This window comes from Mesoplodon densirostris, chromosome 10 (genome assembly GCF_025265405.1).
Source record: "Mesoplodon densirostris isolate mMesDen1 chromosome 10, mMesDen1 primary haplotype, whole genome shotgun sequence".
Taxonomy (NCBI): Eukaryota; Metazoa; Chordata; class Mammalia; order Artiodactyla; family Ziphiidae; genus Mesoplodon; species Mesoplodon densirostris.
The window spans coordinates 68,605,174-68,624,349 of record NC_082670.1 but is presented as its reverse complement, the minus strand read 5'-3'; the positions used below and the strand labels follow the sequence as shown (position 1 = coordinate 68,624,349).

At 45.8% G+C, this 19,176-nt stretch overlaps 2 protein-coding genes across 2 annotated transcripts; both read right to left on the bottom strand.

Moving 5' to 3' along the window:
- Positions 1-4,957: 4,957 nt before the first annotated feature.
- Positions 4,958-6,016, bottom strand: LOC132497156 (C-C chemokine receptor type 5). Its single transcript, XM_060110133.1, has one exon. The coding sequence runs from the start codon at positions 6,014-6,016 to the stop codon at positions 4,958-4,960; it is 1,059 nt and encodes a 352-aa protein (XP_059966116.1).
- Positions 6,017-16,964: 10,948 nt separating this feature from the next.
- On the bottom strand, positions 16,965-18,086 carry LOC132497112 (C-C chemokine receptor type 2-like). The gene has a single exon (XM_060110054.1). The coding sequence runs from the start codon at positions 18,084-18,086 to the stop codon at positions 16,965-16,967; it is 1,122 nt and encodes a 373-aa protein (XP_059966037.1).
- Between the last annotated feature and the right edge of the window lie 1,090 nt (positions 18,087-19,176).

The window sequence follows — 19,176 nt, the reverse complement described above, 5'->3', positions numbered from 1 at the left end:
AGACCTTTTGTACATGATGGACTTGTTCTCTGTTGAAATTGAAGCCGTCAAGCTCAGCATGGGCACCAGACATCCCACTTTCATTTACTTTTCACTTGGAATGGATGGGTGAAAACATACTCCAAAACCAGAAATGAAAGCGAAATATTTGGAGCCTCAAATACAGATACTTTATATTGCCAATTAAGTCTAAATTTACATGCTTTTAAAACCAGCCTGGGGGAGGACAGAGTCAACGCGCCGTTATGAGAATTGAGGATCTGAATCCAGAGTCTACCGGGCCCACATGCCACCCACTTCCAGGCCAGGCAGCATCCTCCTCAGACATCAGCCATCTCTCGAACCTGCTTTCGGTTTGATGGGCTGTAAGCAAGTGGTTTTCAAACTTGGTGACACTTAGAATCACCTGGGGAATTTCTGAAAGTCAAAACCACAGGCCTCATTGCAGACTGATCAAATCAGAATCCCAGAGATTGGCCAGATCTGTAGGGATTGGCCCTGGGCAGCTGGGACCTTCCCTGCAGGCATCAGTGTGGCCTCCACTGATGCTCCTCTTGTTCTTCACAAATAACAAGAGTGAGTTGTGCATCATCCACCCCGAGCTGCTGTGGAAATACTTCTTGTCCACAACAGGAGTGGTGCCAGCAGAGACAGATTAAACGGCTGAGTGTAAAAATGCCCCCTGTCTACATTCTCTGTGGTCAAAGATGACTGCTGGCCGCCCTGTTTGTTTACTGAGTGGCCACAGGGGGGCAGTATAGCCCAAGGTTCTTAATGGCTTTGAAGGGCTTCCCATTGAATTTAATGTGAAAAACATGTTTAAGTGTGTGCTTTAAAAAACTAGTTAACCACTTTAAGAAAGGAGACAAAAAGAAGTTCCTGAAACATGACAGAATCACAGTGACACAACTTATTCTCAAAGTAGTAACAATATGGAGCCAAATATAAGTAAGACTTGTAAATATGCTTACAACAAATTAAGGAAAATGGAAAATGTGGCACAATTATGACATATACATAATGCAATATATTAAAGTTTGACAGTATTTTGGAAAAACACAAGCAAGACTTTTATAGTGAATTTTATTTAATTGCAAAGGAGCTATGGAAATGCCTCTTTTTGCCTCTTCTGTCCACCCTCGCCCCTGAGGGTTATAGGAGCTCTTTGCAAACCCTGAACTGTAGGTAAAAGATATGTTATCAGACTATGAGCCAGAGCAGTTAGGAAGTTCAGGACTTGTTCTCTGGCTCACATCTCACTTCAGTGGTGTCTGATGTCTTCATTAAAAGGGTTAACATTTGAATGTTGATGTTCATGTTGGGGAGTCTGTCCTTCCTTCAGATAGAAAGTAAATGACTTATTAATTTAATCAGTAGAAATGCCAGTACATTTTAGTTTAGTCAGAGCTGCTTCTACTGAGAACCCTTGGAATATAGATGTCAACAGAATCCTAGTTTATGAATTTGCACATTATTGCTCCCTGCTAAGGACGTTTACCTTTTCTTTGACTTTCTCCATGGCACATACAAAACCCCCTCCTTGATGGGGCCTCTGAGTTGAGGCAGTGAATGGAGTCAGAACCTGCAGGCCATAATGAGTTCACACTTGTTTGTGGATCTAAGGGATGGGCAGAGAAGAGGTGGACAGAGGAGGGGCCTGCAGAGCAAGGGGCATGGAGGATCCAGGCAAACGAGGGGTGAGCATGGGGTATGCACCCTGGAAAGGCTGCAGACACTTTGGGTAGCTTTTTCTTCATGTTAACGTTGGATTCATTTTTTCAGAGGGAAAGAGGATAAGAAGTGCATGCGTATCAGCCATAAAAACGGACACTTTCCAGTCTCCCTGTGGCAGCTGCCTTTGTCATATGGGGCAGGCCTGCCTTCTCCCTGGCCCTTCCCTCTGCTCTCAGCCCTCTTCCAGCCTTCATTGGTTCATGCCTCCTTGTATCCTATGAGTTGGAAGGAAGGGAGAAGGGAGAAGCTGTCCTAAGGACCAGCTCCAGCTGTCCTTGTCTGCTGCTCATTTCACAGACCTGCATGTAGGACGCTGGCCAACTCTAGAGTCCACTCTGGAAGGGGAAAGGAGAGCAGGGGGAAAACCAGTGTGAATGTGCCTGGCCAGGTCACCTCCACATGGAGCACCTGTCCTCCTTGAGGGTGAGAGACACGTTCACAGAAGTTCACGTGGGCACCGTTGCCATCGCTGAAATTACAGCCAAGCTTTGGGAAGAGATTTTAAATGAAAGAAAAGTAATCTTTATAGCCACCACCCTCTTCCTCCTGCATTATGTATCTGTAACTCAAGACTGCAGATAAATGACCAGGTTATGACATTATATGTCTTCTTCATTTTCAAGCATAGACAGCTGGCATATGCTGAATCACACATTGATTTTTTTAAAAAAATATGTCAGTTCTTTTGCTTGAGTAGAATTAAATTTGAAATTTAAAAGTTTTCAGGGTCAATTGTTCAGAATCACCACTCTGGGAAGTAGCATCTTTAAAAACAAATTATTCTGGCAATTTGAGCCACGGAGATGGTTAACTTTTAAAAATAATTAGAAAAATAATTCTCAATATATGTGTTTGTGTGTGTGTATGAAATTTTCCAAAACAGCTACACAAAATGCTCTCACAAGTTTATGTGCTATTTTCTAAATGTAAACTTGGCTGAAAAAACAAGAATACAGTCAGTTATTTTACAGGGTTTTTATTAGATACATATTTTCTTCTAAGCAGTTTGTAACTTTCTATATATGTAAGAATGTCATATACATGTATATGTATATGTGTATATATACATACATATGTTTATATGTATATACACACACAAAGATATCAGAATGTTTGAATTGACTCATAGGTGAGGGTCATGTGTCATATATGCACTCTCAACAACCTTAAGGGCAAAAGAAAAGGTCCTTCCAGTCACTTCCCATTGACAGCCACAACCCTCAAGATTCACATTTTAGAGCTGGAGAAAAATCAGTAGTACTTCTTATTTTGACACCTTAGTCTCCTGAGGGATTCTCACTCCTTTACATTTTCCCACCTAATCTTTACAACTATAGTCTTAGCTACCCCTGAATTCAAAACAATCTTAGGCATATACAAAATAACATAAGTAGCAACTGCAAAAAAATTTTAATTCTCCCTTTGAAATGAATAAGTCTCTTAGTGTTTGGATATGCTTTGTTTGGAGATGGTGCCTGGAAGGTGTATCTAAAGCCTCCACACTCAGCCTGAAACACAGAGATTAGTAAATTGCACGTTTTGTGGCTTATAAAGCTTGAGGCAGCCTGTTTCCAAATGAGTGTGTCCTTCTTCCCTTTGTCTATTGATAGTTAAATCCGGAAAACCGTAAATAGTGGTACGCCTGGCAGGCAGAAAGTCATTCAGTCTTCTTGCAGCTCTTGGGGACCTCTTTACTCAGTGCTTAGAAAGCTCTGGATTTTTATTAACTATGTAATCAGTCCTCACCTAGATGTCATATCTGACCTAAAAGTGTTCCTGGACCTCAGGCTCGTGCATTCGTAAATCTGGTGTTTCAAAGCCCCCTGGAGATGCCTCATGATTCAAGCCTGGATGGGACGGACTGCTCTGGGGGCAGGAGCAGTCAGTGACAGGCAGCCCAGGGTCTGTGTGCCTAGGGCTGTGTTCAGCTCACAGACCACCAACTTTCTCTTCCACCAACTCCTGTTTTGACCTAAACCACCTCCTCCTTCTTGGTGTCTCTTTTAGGGCATCTCTGATGCTCGCATGGAATCTAGGGGTTCACTCTGACTCTTCTCTGCTCCTCGCCGCCAAGCCAAATCTGCCCCAACTATTGCTGACTCTCATCCTAAATGCTGTGAGAATGCATCCTTCCTTCCCATCTCCTGCGCCTCGACCTGAGTGGAGCCTCCTCACTCGAGCAGATTGTTTTGGTCTCCTTGCCCTGAATGCTCACCTTTCCAGGCCATCCTTTGGCTGTGGAATGAGCCTTCTGCAACACTGGCAAGGGCTCCCTGCTCTGCTCTTGGACTTTGATGAGCAGCGCTGTCCAGGTTCCTCATGCTCTCACCTCATCCTTCCTCCCCTGGGGTTCCCCCAACCAGCGCACATCTCCCCACAGCCAGTCTTTGCCAGTGCGGTGCCTGCAGCCTGGACCTCATCTTCCCCTCCACCAACAGACCATCCACCTCCAATCCCTTCTCTGCGAAGAAGCCTTCCCAGCTCTTAACAGGCCACAGGGCTCTCCCCTGGTGTGAATGTCTGTGGGACTTATTAACCACACCTTGGAGGGGAGATCCCACATGGAAGTTGTCATTTCTTAACTTTTCTCCATGTCTTTTCTCCCCATGGCAAGAGAAAGATCTATTTTAAGCACATTTGCAACCTGGATGTTGCCCTACACCGATAAGAAACTATACAATACTTTCCTCAGTTCATTTTGTTATTCCCGTTCAGGTAACCAAACTCAGGAATTAGCAATTCTCTGAGGGTTTTTTGTTTTTTTAATATTGAACTTTTGCAATGAAGGGAGAGTTTGCCAATAAATTGATGTATGTGGAGGGGAGGTGAGAAGGTTGCTATTTCATCACGTGTTTTGATTTGGCTTTCTAGAACTGATGAGCTTGAAATATCTAATACACTTAGAGCTGATGCCAAATAAATGGATGAAACTTAGACCCTCTATGGCAGTAACTTCCTCTTTAAAAAAACCGCTCTCGGGCCTCCCTGGTGGCGCAGTGGTTGAGAGTCCGCCTGCCGATGCAGGGGACACGGGTTCGTGCCCCGATCCCGGAGGATCCCACATGCCGCGGAGCGGCTGGGCCCGCGAGCCATGGCCGCGGGGCCTGTGTGTCCGGAGCCTGTGCTCCGCAACGGGAGAGGCCACAGCAGTGAGAGGCCCGCGTACAGCAAAAAAAAAAAAAACCGCTCTCGCCCCTAGTCTGCATATAAAAACTGAGTCAGGTCACAAGCCAACAGAGATTTCCTGCTCCCCCGTGGATCTTGTATAAACGGAGGTCGTTCGCTCTGGAGCGTCTCCCTGGAAGACTGGACAGCCTTTGCAGAAGCGTCTGGCAACGTGCTTTCGGAAGAACTGTAAGAGATAGCTTCGGAACTTCTCCCCGACGAAGGCGTAGATGATGGGGTTGATGCAGCAGTGTGTCATCCCCAGGGTCTCTGTCACCTGCATGGCTTGGTCCAGCCTATTAGAGTCACTGCAGTTATTCAGACCAAAGGATTCCTGGAAGGTGCTCAGAAGAAGGACGATGTTGTAGGGAGCCCAGAAGAGAAAGTAGACAATCATGATGGCAAAGATGAGCCTCACGGCCTTGTGCCTCTTCTTCTCGTTGCGACACCGAAGCAGGGTTTTTAGGATTCCCGAGTAGCAGACGATCATGACAAGCAGTGGCAGCACCAGGCCCAAGATGACTGTCTTTAAAGTTTGGAAATTTTTCCAGAAATGATACTGACTGGATGGAAAATGAGGGCTGCATGTATAACGAGAACCCTCTTTTTGGGATTTGGTAAAGATGATTCCTGGGAGAGAGGCGAACACAGCCACCACCCAGGTGACCCCGCTTGTCACCACCCCAAAGGTGACTGTCCTGGCTTTCAAAGCAAACACAGCATGGACGATAGCCAGGTACCTATCAATTGTCAAGAGGATGATGAAGAAGATTCCAGAGAAAAAGCCAATGAAATAGAAGCCTGTGAAAAACTGGCACACTATAGTCCCAAAGACCCACTGGTCTGCAGCATAGTGAGCCCAGAATGGGATGGTGAGGATGAAAAGCAGGTCAGAGATGGCCAAGTTGAGCAGGTAGATGTCAGTCATGCTCTTCAGCTTTTTGCAGTTGATCAGGATGAGGACGACCAGAATGTTCCCCACAAAACCAAAGATGAACACTAGCGAGTAGAGCAGGGGCAGGAGCTGGGCTGCAGTTTGTCTCACATTGACTTTTTGGCAGGGCTCTGACATCCCATAATCAATGTCGTAGAGGGGACTTGATGTTTGATAATCCATTTTGCTCGACTCTGTGAATAAAGAAGAGATCTTTTATAAAGTCCTAGAATGTCCTTAACAGTCTGTCATGAATGCAAACTATCTTAAACACCAGTAGATTTTTTTTTTTTTTTTTTTTTTTTTTTGCGGTACGCGGGCTTCTCACTGTCGCGGCCTCTCCCGTTGCGGAGCACAGGCTCCGGACGCGCAGGCTCAGCGGCCATGGTGCATGTGCCCAGCCGCTCCGCGGCATGTGGGATCTTCCCGGACTGGGGCACGAACCCGTGTCCCCTGCATCGGCAGGCGGACTCTCAACCACTGCGCCACCAAGGAAGCCCACACCAGTAGATTTTAAAAGTTGATATATAGATTTCTACATTTAACTTAAGTCCCTTTTTTGGTCAAACAGTGAACTTCTGTAGTAAGGGATGTTTGTTGCCTGCTTCTCTGCTTACTAGATGGAGAGTATCATCTCACCAAATAAAATCTGATGTTGCATAGCCATGTGGAGTGAATGAAGCTGTGATAACAATGTCCAGAAACTGGGTCAGGCACCGTCCGACACTGTCTTACAATCTGTTCTGGAGCTGCCATTCCCAGGAGTTAGCTGACACACAGCATCACTACGAGCGTGCTGGTGGTAATGAACAGTTCCCCAGGGCGCTCTGCCTGCCAAACACCGTTCCAAGCTTCACTTCCATTCATTCAGTTAATCCTCAAGGTGACCCAGTGAGGCAGGTCAGGTTATTGTCCCCATTTTGCAAATAAGGACCTCAGAGCACAGAGAGGTTGAGTAACTTCGCCAAAGACACACAGTGAGGAAGCAACTAATTTTGAATGCAGGCAGCCTGTACTCTTATCCGTCATGGTCCCCTGTCTTTCACTCTTTGGTGAGAGAACTAAAAACAGGACTGTCAGCCTGGTGCCTCAGTGTAGTCAAAATGAAACAGGCTGATGCCGGAGTCCCCTGAGAAGGTCATAGGAACCAGCAGCCAGTTGTGAAATCCAGACTGCCATTCTCACATTTTCTCTGAAGTTTGTGTTTGTAGTTTCTGAGCTGCTATAATTAAGAGCTCCAACACATACATAAGAAACGGCCAAGGGGACAGTGTTTCATCTCCCATCATACATCCTGGGTTAGCTCAGTCCCTTCACAACCCACTGACTTGCCTGGTCTATTTAAGTTCCACTGCTTGATTGAGAGTTTTCCCTAATTAGTGCTTGTGAGTCTCAAGCTCCTGGTACCTCAGATTAGGCAGCTGAGAGAAGCACACAGAAAATCTCACCTTTAAATTCTGAGCCAGAAAAAGAATCATACACTGAATATGCGGTGAAACTTCATTTGATATTTGTAACTTGTTATTAATTTGGACAATTTTCAGGCTTCCTTCTTTTCTTGGCCAAAAAAAAAAAAAGAATAAGACTTAGACGCAACTTCTGGTTAGGCGTGTGTTCAGAGGGCATCTTGATAAGGAGGTTTTAGTTCTCCTTACCAGAAGATAATCTCTGTCAAGGTTTTGCCAATAATCATCATCTCTCTGAAAAATCTTTCTTATGAAAGGTGAGGGCTTTTTAAAGTAATATTGCTCCCTTTAAAGTCTTTCATTCATAATCATGTTTTGTATCTTTGATGTTATCACAGTCTGAAACCATTCTGAATTCTAACTTTTTCCTTAAAGATAATATTTTAAGATAGTTCAGCGAGCACCTGGTGTTTTTCTAATGTCTTCCATGGTTTCCTGCAAAGGCTTTTACTCATCACACAAGCTGAGCTAAGTAATAGGCAAAGTGGCTGAGAGATGACTTACCGAGAGAGATTCTCGCAGGGGGACAGATGTCTCAGTTCCTCTGACCAGTTGAGCTGTGCAGACCAAACATACAGCATAAAAGTAGGAAATGCACAGTTTCTTCTGACTTGGGGGCGGAGTTTTAATGAATAAGTATGTGGCAGTGCAGAAAATCATCAGAGAACAGTCCTTTTTTCTAAAAGAAAGAAAAATTGAGCTTGAAATAGACTAGAAAATAGACAGCTGGTCTGAAAGCTTATTCATGGGCTTCCCTGATTACACAGTTTCTTTTTGGTTCTCAGTTCATCCAACCACAGTCTGTTAGAAAGCAGAAAGAATTGAAGGGAAAACAGAAAGAATTGAAGGGTAATAGAACTAGAAGAACATTCATGTCCATCTAGTCAAAAGCCCTCATTTTACTGAAAGAAACTGCTCTCCAAGAAGCAAATGATTAGGAGGGCTTAAGACCACAGGGCTTATCAATAGGGAGGCTCAAAGGGTGAGAGATTCTGACCCCCTTGCCATTTGTTTTCCATGAAAGCCGTCTGAAACCAACTTTGAAGTGAAGGGAACATCACCTTAACCCCGTGCTCCCCTTTATCTGCTCTCCCCTCACCCCCCTTGCCTGCCACAACTCACACACATATGCTCACTACCCGATACTGTTTTCCTCTGCAAACTAAAATAACTGGTTGCTTAAGGGTTTTTACTATACCTTTACCTGTGAGCTAAATATGTTGCCCATCTTTCTCCAGATCAAGCATCTTGGGAGCATGTCATTATGCATTTTCGCTCTCCCTATCCACTGTTTTGCAGCCCTCCAAGCCAGCAGGCATTTGTGAGTGCCTGTATTCTGCCAGGGATGTAGGCAGCAGAGTTCCTCACTCCAAGATACAGTCTATCTGGAATTTCTGTGAGAATTTTTCAACACGAAACAGGCAACAAATGGCAGAAGAATAGGGTCAAGTTCAAGATTCTATTTCAATATTATATGCAGTCACCCCAGGCTTCCTTGGTGGTTGGTTACTTATCTATAAACCTTAATTGTAGACCACAAAACCAAGAACATAGTGGAGAGCCAGCGCCACAGAATAAGAAGCACTGGCTTGTGATCTGAGGAGACCCCAAACCTGTGAAAGTGGCCTCTACAGTCAGGTTGCCTGAGCTCGAAGCCTTGCCCTACCCTCAGCTTTCTTATCTGTGGAGTGGGCTGAATAATGGTAGTTGCTTCATGGGTTTGTTGGGAAGATTACATGAGGCATCCATGTCCAGAATTTAGCACATAATATACACTCAGTAAACATCAGACTCTTAGTTATCATTCAGTGATCCTTTCTTAGAGAGATTTATTATATAAAATTCTAAAAAAATTGGTTCCCTGTGGGGTCCTTGTCTAGAGCATATTAGTATCAGCAAAATAGAAGCTGAAAGGGAGAAGCTAATGGCTGGTGCTTACAGAATGGAAGGATATGACTGCTGGGAAAAGCCAGAAAAGCACAGAAGGACCCAGCAACTGGTAATCTCAACCAGGACAGTGAGTTATGAAGAAGATGTTCAAGTTCATACAAGAGGCAGCAATTGAGAACTGGACTCTAGTCATGAGGCTGGACTTAACACCCGGCTTCACTCTTTACTACTTGATTTGTACAAGTTACTGAAACTCTCCAGGCCTTAGTTTTCTTACCTGTAAAATGGGGGGGAAAAGCCCCAAACACAAACCTACTCGACAGATCTGTGGTTGAGATCAAACGACAGAACGAGTTGTAGTCTTTTGTAGGTACTGGCTCTCTGTGGGCTAGTTAAGCAGCGACGTACAAAGTATGCTTGAGAAAGCGTTCACAAAATGTGTAGCAAATAAATTAATACAGAATTTCACAGGAAATGGGGAATATAGTTTTGGCTGGTGGAAGAGAAGCCTTACGTTCACTGGTAATACACTGGGTAGAACTCTCAGATGCTGCCAGACAAATGTTGCTTTTCTGTGTGTGGCATTGGTTGCTTTGTATTGTATTGCTACTTCACCATGTGGAGCTGGGGCTTTGCCCTGTGTTCTGTGGGTCTTGTCATCGGGGTGGCCGTGGAGTTGAGGGCACACTCACCCGCAGAGGGCAGCATGGAGTAGTGGAGCAGGCTCGAAGTTGCCCATACTGTGCTTCTGGCTCACGGTGTACCCTTGGCAAGATACTTCCCTTCTCTGAGCTTCTATTTCCCCATTCCGTGAAATGATGTGCTAGACTTGGGGGCCCCAAGGGGCCTCTCCCCTTAAATACAAAATGACTCCATGGCCAAGTTGGTTTGGAAAATACCACATTTGGGCAATACAGGGTGAGGATTCACAGGCTGAAACAAGGAAGCACAGCTTAGCAGGGTGTGTGACCCCCTTTTAGGGGGACATTCAGGTCACCTCTTGGGGTAGGGGTTCATCCCAGGGATGCACAAGGAAGGGAGGACCCGTGGGAACGTCTTCAGCATTTAATCAATGAAACATTGCTCTGGATACAATAGCAACAGTAAACCAGCAGTTTATCATGCTGTGACTTAGTTTTGCCATCTCCGCTTCTTTTTTTACCTTGGCCCTCCCAGTTTCCCAGTTTGCAGGGCTCTGGTTCTGTTATGTATGTATGGCCTTCAGACTCTCCATGAGAAATGATCTTCTGACTGGTTTGCTACTCTGGACTTGATGCCCAGCCCTCCTTGTGGGGTGCTGGCTAGGCTTCCAGTAGCTGCTCCACTTTGAGTCATTACACCCGAGTTCCGAGGGCTGCTTCTCTCTCTGGACTCAGAGCTTCATCCACAAGATGGGGAGGACATTGAATCTCTTCCTTGGGTTCAAAGGGCCAACTGCATGAGCTCAATGAGCTGAAACCCTGCCACACAGCAGCTCACACAAACAGACGGTCTCACGCTGACTCTAGGTCAATGTCAACAGTGAGATGGACTGAAAAAATAGCAAATGAATCTTTTAGTTTTTAGAACAGGTGTCTGATTCTAAAACCAACACATACTTATTGTATCAAGTTAGGAAAAACAGAAAAATAGTAAGTATGGAAAAAATTAGACATTCTCACAATCTCAAAACAGTCCCTCTTAACACATGATGTGTTTTAATCCACACCTTTTCCCTTGCATACTTTCTGATTAATTGTTCTCACACACATTCCAGTTCTTTATGCTGCTTTTTTTTTTGCTAAAGATTACTGTATAGGCATGTCCTCATGTTATTAAAAATTCTTTATAAATGCAGCTCTTTAATTGTTATTTTTATTGAGGTATAACTTATGTGCAGCAAAGCGCACTAGACCTAGGTGTACATCTTGGTGAAGTTTTGATATGCATACACCCTGTAGCCAGATGATAGGGAGTAGCCTTGTCATCCCAGAAAGTGCCCTTGTACCCCACCCAGAGGCAGGGGCCACTCTGACTTCTGTGTATGGATTAGATGTGCCTCTTCTTTGACTTCATATAAATGGCATCACAGACTCTGTCCTCTTTCTGGTTTCTTTCGTTCAACAGAATGCAGTAACTATATGTGACAGAGCTCTGTTAATAGACGGTTGAGCCCTTTCCCTGGTTCACTCACATGGACAGCATGTTTTGAGTGTTGCTGTCAGTGCTCTGGTATCTCCACCAAGGAGGAAGCTCCCGGTGTCCCCAAAGCCCCCTTCACCAGGAGAGCCAGAGAATCCCCACGGTCCTCGAAGAAGTAGGAAGAATCCCTCGCTCCCCCAACCAGTGTTACATTTTGCACTCATGTGCCTCAGCAGTGATGCTGGGGTCCCATGACTCCCAGCGCCCCTTCACCTTCTACCCCAGACACCCTTCGTGGCGAGTGGGGCTGGGAGGCCACCATGCTGTTCTCTCCACTCCCACTGTGTCTGTTCACTAGACCCTTCCCAGTATGACCCCTTTTCCCAGCCCACGCACCATGTCCCCCTCACCCTGTGCAAATCATCAAACCAAGTAGACACTTACAGGCTGTCCACCTCATCACTTTATTAGATATGTCCAGACCTGGTGGAAACCCCTTAACTCTGCTGGGAAGTCTGCTGTATGCATTTTGGGTATTTGTTTCCGATCACTGCCCAGACATGGCGCTGATGTAACCTTATGTGCGGTAACAGAAGTCTAAGATGCTGATTAAGGTGTATACTAGACCCACTGTGGTCTTGAGTGGGTCAAGTCATACCTGCAGCTATGTGTTCAGCTCTCTACATAACAGAATATGTGGGACTTTTCCTGTTGTCCCAGAGCTGGCAACTATGGCCTGAGGCTGAGGGCCAAGAGGTGTTATGTACCCAGCAGTTCTACAAAAAACCACTGACACCTAGGATCACACACCTCCCCCAGGGCTTACTAAGAATAACAGAATCAGCCCTGTGCCCCTAATCACCATGACAACCCTTCTCACCCCATCCTGTGTAAGGAGACAAGTTTGGGCAGGAAAGGGTTATAGAAGTGGGTGGGGGTGTTGGGAAGGAGGGTGGGGTTCCTCTCCCCAAAGCCAAAGGAGGGGCCTCTGAAAGAACCATGTGAGGAATGGGGGCTTGCAGGAAGGGGAGGCCAGTGCCTCATTCCTGGGTGGGGCATCCACTGGGCAGCAAACCAGCTGAGTGGGAAGAGGAGATTCGAGACAGGTGATGGTGGAGATGGTGTGGCCGTGAGGCAGCAAGGATATCCCAAGGATGTCAAATTAAAAACATGGTGCTAGACGGGTGGCGTCTGAAGAAGTTTCCAATCTCAGTCACTCACCACACCCAGGGCCAGCCTTCCCCTGAATTCATGGGCTGCCTTGTAGAGGTCAGCTCACCAGCCCAGACACCTCTTCACTCGTGTTGAGTTTCCTCTTGGCAGCCTTTGGTGGCTTTTGCTGCTGGCTAATCTCACCTGAGGCCATTTCAGTTTGTCAGGGAAATTTTAAACTTTTTTTTTTTTTAATATTTATTTGGTTGCATCAGGTCTTAGTTGCAGCAGGCGGGCTCCTTAGTTGCAGCCTGAGGGCTCCTTAGTTGTGGCTCACAGGCTCCTTAGTTGGGCATGCAAACTCTTAGTTGTGGCATGCATGTGGGATCTAGTCCTCGGACCAGGGATCGAACCCAGGCCCCCTGCCTTGGGAGCGCGGAGTGTTAACCACTGCGCCACCAGGGAATTCCCAGGGAAATTTTAATAATGAGAAAAAGTGAAAGTGGAAAGATAGGGTCTTGATGGCTTACTCCCAGGAGGCTGCAGGGCCTCTCTGAAAAAGTGCTCCAACTGCCCCAGTTGCCACAGATGGAAGAGGATAGCATGGGGTGGACTGTGTCAAGCCCCAGCTCCACCAAAAGTCTTAAGATACCCATCCTCTGGAATGATCATCTTTCCTGACATTTGCTTAATTCAGCCCACTTCGAACGTTCTCCCTAGAATAAAGGAGACTTGAGGTTTCTTCCACTTCTAGATATGGAGATGGTTGGCAACTTTCAAGTGGCAGTTTCTTTGGAGACAATAAAATCCTACTGTAGCTATTATAACAGTGATGCAGGACTGTCACCGGGTTAGTCACCTCCTCGGGGCTTTCAACAAACTACACGTGCACCTCTGTTTCTGTGCTTTGCACAGTGCATTGTGATTATTAATACTCTGTTCTCCCCCGCGCCTCCCCATCAGCCATCCCTGGACTAGGAGGTCTAAGGGCGTGGGAATAACATATCCGTCGTTATGAACCCGCGCCAGTCTGGCACACGGTAGATCCTCAGGTGTGCTTGTCACATTGAATTCCATGATGGAAAAACAAATAGACACTTTTCCAAATTTTACCTCTGAGGGCACCAGCTGCCATATGTATCCATTACCTTTTCTGCTTCTTAGCAGGCAACCTCCACAAGTCAGGGGCGTACCACAGTGAACATGGACCTCTTACTCCTGTGACGTGGGGCCGCTGTATGGCCGGGGCCCTGGCTCTGCTCTCTGCGTCTTCCCACTCACTCACCAGGCACCTGGGCTGAACCTGTGTTCTGGGACGGGCCTTCCTGTGGCTGAGCAGAGAGAGCCAGAGGCTCCACCCAGTCACTCGACACTGTCAGTTCTGCTCACTTTCTGGCTGTGGCTTGGGGCAGGGGGGTCCCTCTTGTAGGGGCGCTGCAAGTCACACGGCAAGGACTGGCATGTGTAATGACGGGGAAGGGAGTGAAAAGCTGTGAATCATAAGACAGTCTGTCGCGCCACAGCATAACAAAGCAGGCAGTTTAAAGACTTTTTTATTGTGGTAGGAATACAGTATGAGATTTACCCTTTTAACAGATCTTTAAGTGTACAATACAGTATTGTAGGCACACTGTTGTAAAACAGATATTAAGAACTTATTCATCCTGTATAACTGAAATTCTATGCATGTTGATAAATGGATAAAGAAAATGTGGTCAATACATCTAAGGAATCTTATTTCATCTTAAAAAAGAGGGAAATCCTGCAATATGCAACAACATGGATGTACCTGGAGGACAGGATGCTAAGTGAAATAAGTCAATCACAGAAAGATAGGAACTGCATAATTCCACTTATATGAGGAATCTAAAATCATCAAACTCATAGATGGAAAGAATAGAATGGTGGTTGTCAGAGTTTTGGGAGAAGAAGGACAGGGTAGTTGGTAATCAGACAGTTTTTCTTTTAAAACAATATAGAGTATTGATTCATTTTCCAAGTCATAGTTTTTTCAAACAATATTTATGTTTCATCATCATCAAAACAAAGTTTAATGCATTCATTAGGATAATATAAATATCTGCAGGTAAAGCATCCCCCCCCAACCCCTGGCAACACACACACATCTTTCTGAAACCTTCTCTAGCCACGAGGCAAGAAAGTAAAACCTTAGTAACTTCCAGTGCCCCAGTTGCCAGGTTCCAGGAGCCTTGTGTTTCTTGCCTGCATCAGATAGGAAATGCACTAACATATTTGTATTCTTAGCTCAGCCAAGATGAAAATCTTTGCTTATTTAAGTGAGCTTCTCCAATTCCTCTCCTTTACAAATAGGATTTAAAAGCTTTGATTAGGAGTCAGCTTGAATTAGAAGTTCCCACCGGCCAAAGAGGGGACCATTTGAGCATCAATAAGGACACTGGCAAAGCATGAAGCATTCAAATAGGACTAAATCCACGACTTCCTAGACTTCCTAACGAGGCAAAAAGATTTTTGGTAGCAAGTCAGAATAAAGACAGTTGAGATGACAGTTGTGGGGTGTGTGCTGTGATCCGAATGAGATTATTTAGATGCTGCATCACCGTAAGCTAGTAAATCCACAGATCAGAGACCTCCAACTCCCTAATCGACATTTACTTATGAACTGGTGGTCTCCCAAACATACCACGTGCTCCACCAACACCAGAACTGTCTCTATGACTAATACAGTATTTTTAGGCATGGCATAATAGTAACTCTTAAAATGATACTTTACCACAATTGCAAGTTGCAGTTTTCAGCTTTTATTTAATTTTTACTTTACATTAAAAAAAATGTGTGTGTGTGTATATCTGAACTCTTTGCCTGTATGCAAAAATGAGGTGCTGGAAGGTAATTTGGAAGACATTTTTTCCCACCCTATCTAGCGTATTCCTCAGCTAGGCCTGCCCTGCCTGGTAATAGACCCTGAGGTTACAGGCCGATGTTTGATTTCCAAGACAGGCCCCTTCTCTGCTCTGAGCACACACCCCAGTATCCTCACCGATTGTCTTCCCTCTCCCGGGCCCAACAGGGGGTTCTTGTTGCACAGTTTCCTTCACATTCTCCCCAAAGCTACTCTCCTGGACCTCTACAAACTGGCTTTTGGAGTAGGGTAATCCTCCAGGCAGAGTTATGTGATAAAGGCTGCAGGGGGACAGGTGGGCACCGGCAGCAGGAAAGCAGGAAGAGCCACAAGGAAACAGACACCATCAGATCCAGAGACACGAGGCTTATTAAGTGTTCTGACGCATCCTTCCTGGCTTCTGCTCTTAGCTGATTCTGGAAACATTCCTGCACATCCTGCTGCGAGCTTGCCCCTCCACTTGGGATGGAGGAACTCACTAGTGCCTACCCCTTTCTCATAATCATGACCTCCAACCCTCCCGTTTCCAAGCGAGGGCTTTTATTTTTTCATCTCATTAAAGTTATGCATATTTTTATAAACAAACACTTCAGTAAAATTTTTTAAAAGATTTATTCATTTTATATTTTATTATTGCTGTGTTGGGTCTTTGTTGCTGCACATGGGCTTTCTGTAGTTGCAGTGAGCGGGGGCTACTCTTCGTTGCAGTGTGTGGACTTCACATCGCGGTGGCTTCTCTTGTTGCAGAGCATGGGCTTCAGTAGTTGTGGCACACGGGCTTAGTTGCTCCGCGGCATGTGGGATCTTCCCGGACCAGGGCTTGAACCCATGTCCCCTGCATTGGCAGGCGGATTCTTAACCACTGCGCCACCAGGGAAGTCCTTTAGTAAATTTTTGTATAGGGGAATGAGGCCTAAGAAGCATGTGAACAATGGAGCAAGATACTGAATAGATTTCAAATGTAGGGTGCGTGATTGTCATAGCTAAACCATAATAAAGCAGAAATGTGTCATGCACTTAGCAGAAGGGGGATCATGGACCCAACCAAAGCTTCTAGAAAGTTCTTACAGTTCCTAAGCTCTCCATGAGCTGGGGAAGCCTCCAAAGTTAAATACAGTAGGAGATGGCGCTAAGGGAGAGCGAAGCCCTTACCTGCATCCTCGTCCAGCCTGCATCCTCGTCCAGGCTCAGCCTTGTTGACACTTTCTCCTCCTCCTCCTTGGTCCTGACCGCACTCCCCCTTGTTCCATTCACCTGTGCCTATCTCGTTCTCTTCCCAACCTCTAGCTGATTAAAGAGATTAATAGAATAAGAGAGTGAGCAAAGTGGTGATGAGGGGGGAAAGAGCAAAAGCACAAAGCAAAGTGACATTTGCCAGGAACTGCGATGAGCTCATTGGAGAGTCCGGGTCTCTGCCCACAGTTGTTCTGGAATATCCCCTGAGCACATGTTGGCTCTACAAGGAATGACACAAGTCTGTCTTGGTTCACAAAACCCTGAGGTTCCTGGGCAGTTGCTTTAGAGACTTAAGAGTTCTCTATTCTTCAACAAACCGTGGAGGCTTATCATCCTATATAGATTGCTGTCTCCCTTTGAAAATAACAAGCAAATTGCTACTCCTCTACAAAACAGCTGAGACTTCCTGCTCCCCAGTGGAAGGGGTATATGTTGAACTCACTCGATCTCCTGTCTCCCCATAGAAGACTGGGCATTGTTTGCAGAGGTGTTTGGCAATGTGCTTTCGGAAAAACACAGAGAGATACCTTCTGAACTTCTCCCCGACGAAGGCATAGATGATGGGGTTGATGCAGCAGTGCATCAGCCCCAGGGTCTCAGTCACCTGCATTGCTTGGTCCAGCTGACTGCTGTTCTTACAGTTACTCAGGCCAAAGAATACCTGGAAGGTGCTTAGGAGAAGGACGACGTTGTAGGGAGCCCAGAAGAGAAAGTAGACAATCATGATCACGAAGATGAGCCTCACAGCCTTGTGCTTCTTCTTCTCGTTGCGACACCGAAGCAGGGTTTTTAGAATTCCTGAGTAGCAGACGATCATGACAAGCAGTGGCAGCACCAGGCCCAAGATGCTTCTCATTATTGTATGGAAATTCTTCCATCCTAGTGGAAAATAAGGGGCACAGGCATAACCAGAATGTTCTTCTTGGGATTTGATAAAGATGATTCCTGGGAGAGAGGCGAACACAGCCACCACCCAGGTGACCCCACTTGTCACCACCCCAAAGGTGACCGTCCTGGCTTTTAAAGCAAACACAGCATGGACGATAGCCAGGTACCTATCGATTGTCAAGAGGATGATGAAGAAGATTCCACCAAAATAACCAATGTGATACAGCCCTGTGAAAAATTTACACATCACGTCCCCAAAGACCCACTGGTCTGCAGCATAGTGAGCCCAGAACGGGATGGTGAGGAGGAACAGCAGGTCAGAGGTGGCCAAGTTGAGCAGGTAGATGTCAGTCATGCTTTTCAGCTTTTTGCAGTTGATCAGGATGAGGACGACCAGCAAGTTGCCCACAAAACCAAAGATGAACACCAGCGAGTAGAGCGGGGGCAGGAGCCGGGCTTCAATGTGTCCCACAGCGGTCTTTTGGCAGGGCTCACTGTAATCATAGTCATAACTGGTGGTGAGTTCTTCATCGTTCCCCTTGATATTCGTTGTGAACAGAGAATGAGATGTGGAAAGCACATCGTGGCTGAACTGGGGAAACGTATCATTGCCATCCATCTTCCTTTGTCCTGTAAACAAGAGGACTAGACGATGACACACAACACAACAGCTGCAATCCCCAGTCTTACCAAGGTCCCTGCTCCACTTAAGCAACGTCCTAGGCTTTGTCTTTGCTTCACAGCCATCTCCTTGAAAGCGTGTGTGCTAGTTCATCACTTCCCCTTATTCCTGGTTGCAGACACCAGTCATCTCCGCACAGCCATTTCCCAACACCCTTGGCCTTCCCAGAGAGCCTGACTTTCATGATAAAGGCTGACCATATTGGACACTTGCTTTCTCTAGCTCCTCTGCAGTGGCACAAGGCCTGTGACCCATTCCTGGATGATAGTATTTAAGGGGACTCCACTGGGGGCTTCTGGGGATGCTCATAATGAGCCACTATGAGTTGCATTTTCTGTTACCTGCCACCCAGAGTGTTCTGATATCTCTCTCAACTTTCTGTCTCCATCAGAAAACTGCTCTTGCCAGAGTTGCAATGACAACCCAGTTTTTAAACACGCTGGCTTTCAGTTTCTTTTTCATCAAGCATTTGATCCTTCTGCTGACTTTTTCCATGTAAAACTTTTGGCTTGGGAATTCCCTGGCTGTCCAGTGGTTAGGACTCCATGCTTTCACTGTTGAGGGCGTGGGTTCGATCCCTGGTCAGGGAACTAAGATCAAAATATCTTGATATTACAGTGAATATCAAGGCCAAAAAAAAAAAGTTAAAAAACAAACAAACAAAAAAACTTTTGGCTTCCAGGAGAAAAAGTGGCTCACCACTTCTTTTTCATTTTCTTTGTTGGTGTCTCTTCCCTCTGCCCACACTGTAAGAGTCCCAGGCACCATCCTTGGCTCCCACTTCTTTACCATTTACCTCTTTACCCTTGCTCCAAAGTTCTTCCTGAACTGTGTTGTCTAATCTCAAGGTTCTAAGTTTCCTGTAGGCTAATGCTTCCCAAAGCTCTGCCTTCCAGTCCCACCTCAGAGTTGAATTTTCCATTGCCGACTGCATATCTCCCCATGGATTTATTCATTTAACCAATATTTATTGAGCACCTGCCAGGAGCCATACTCTATTTTAGACACTGGAGATACAGCAGAGAGC

Coding starts and splice junctions, on each gene's coding strand:
- LOC132497156 (XM_060110133.1), bottom strand. CDS start 6,016: ATGGATTATCAAACATCAAGTCCCCTCTACGACATTGATTATGGGATG.
- LOC132497112 (XM_060110054.1), bottom strand. CDS start 18,086: ATGGATGGCAATGATACGTTTCCCCAGTTCAGCCACGATGTGCTTTCC.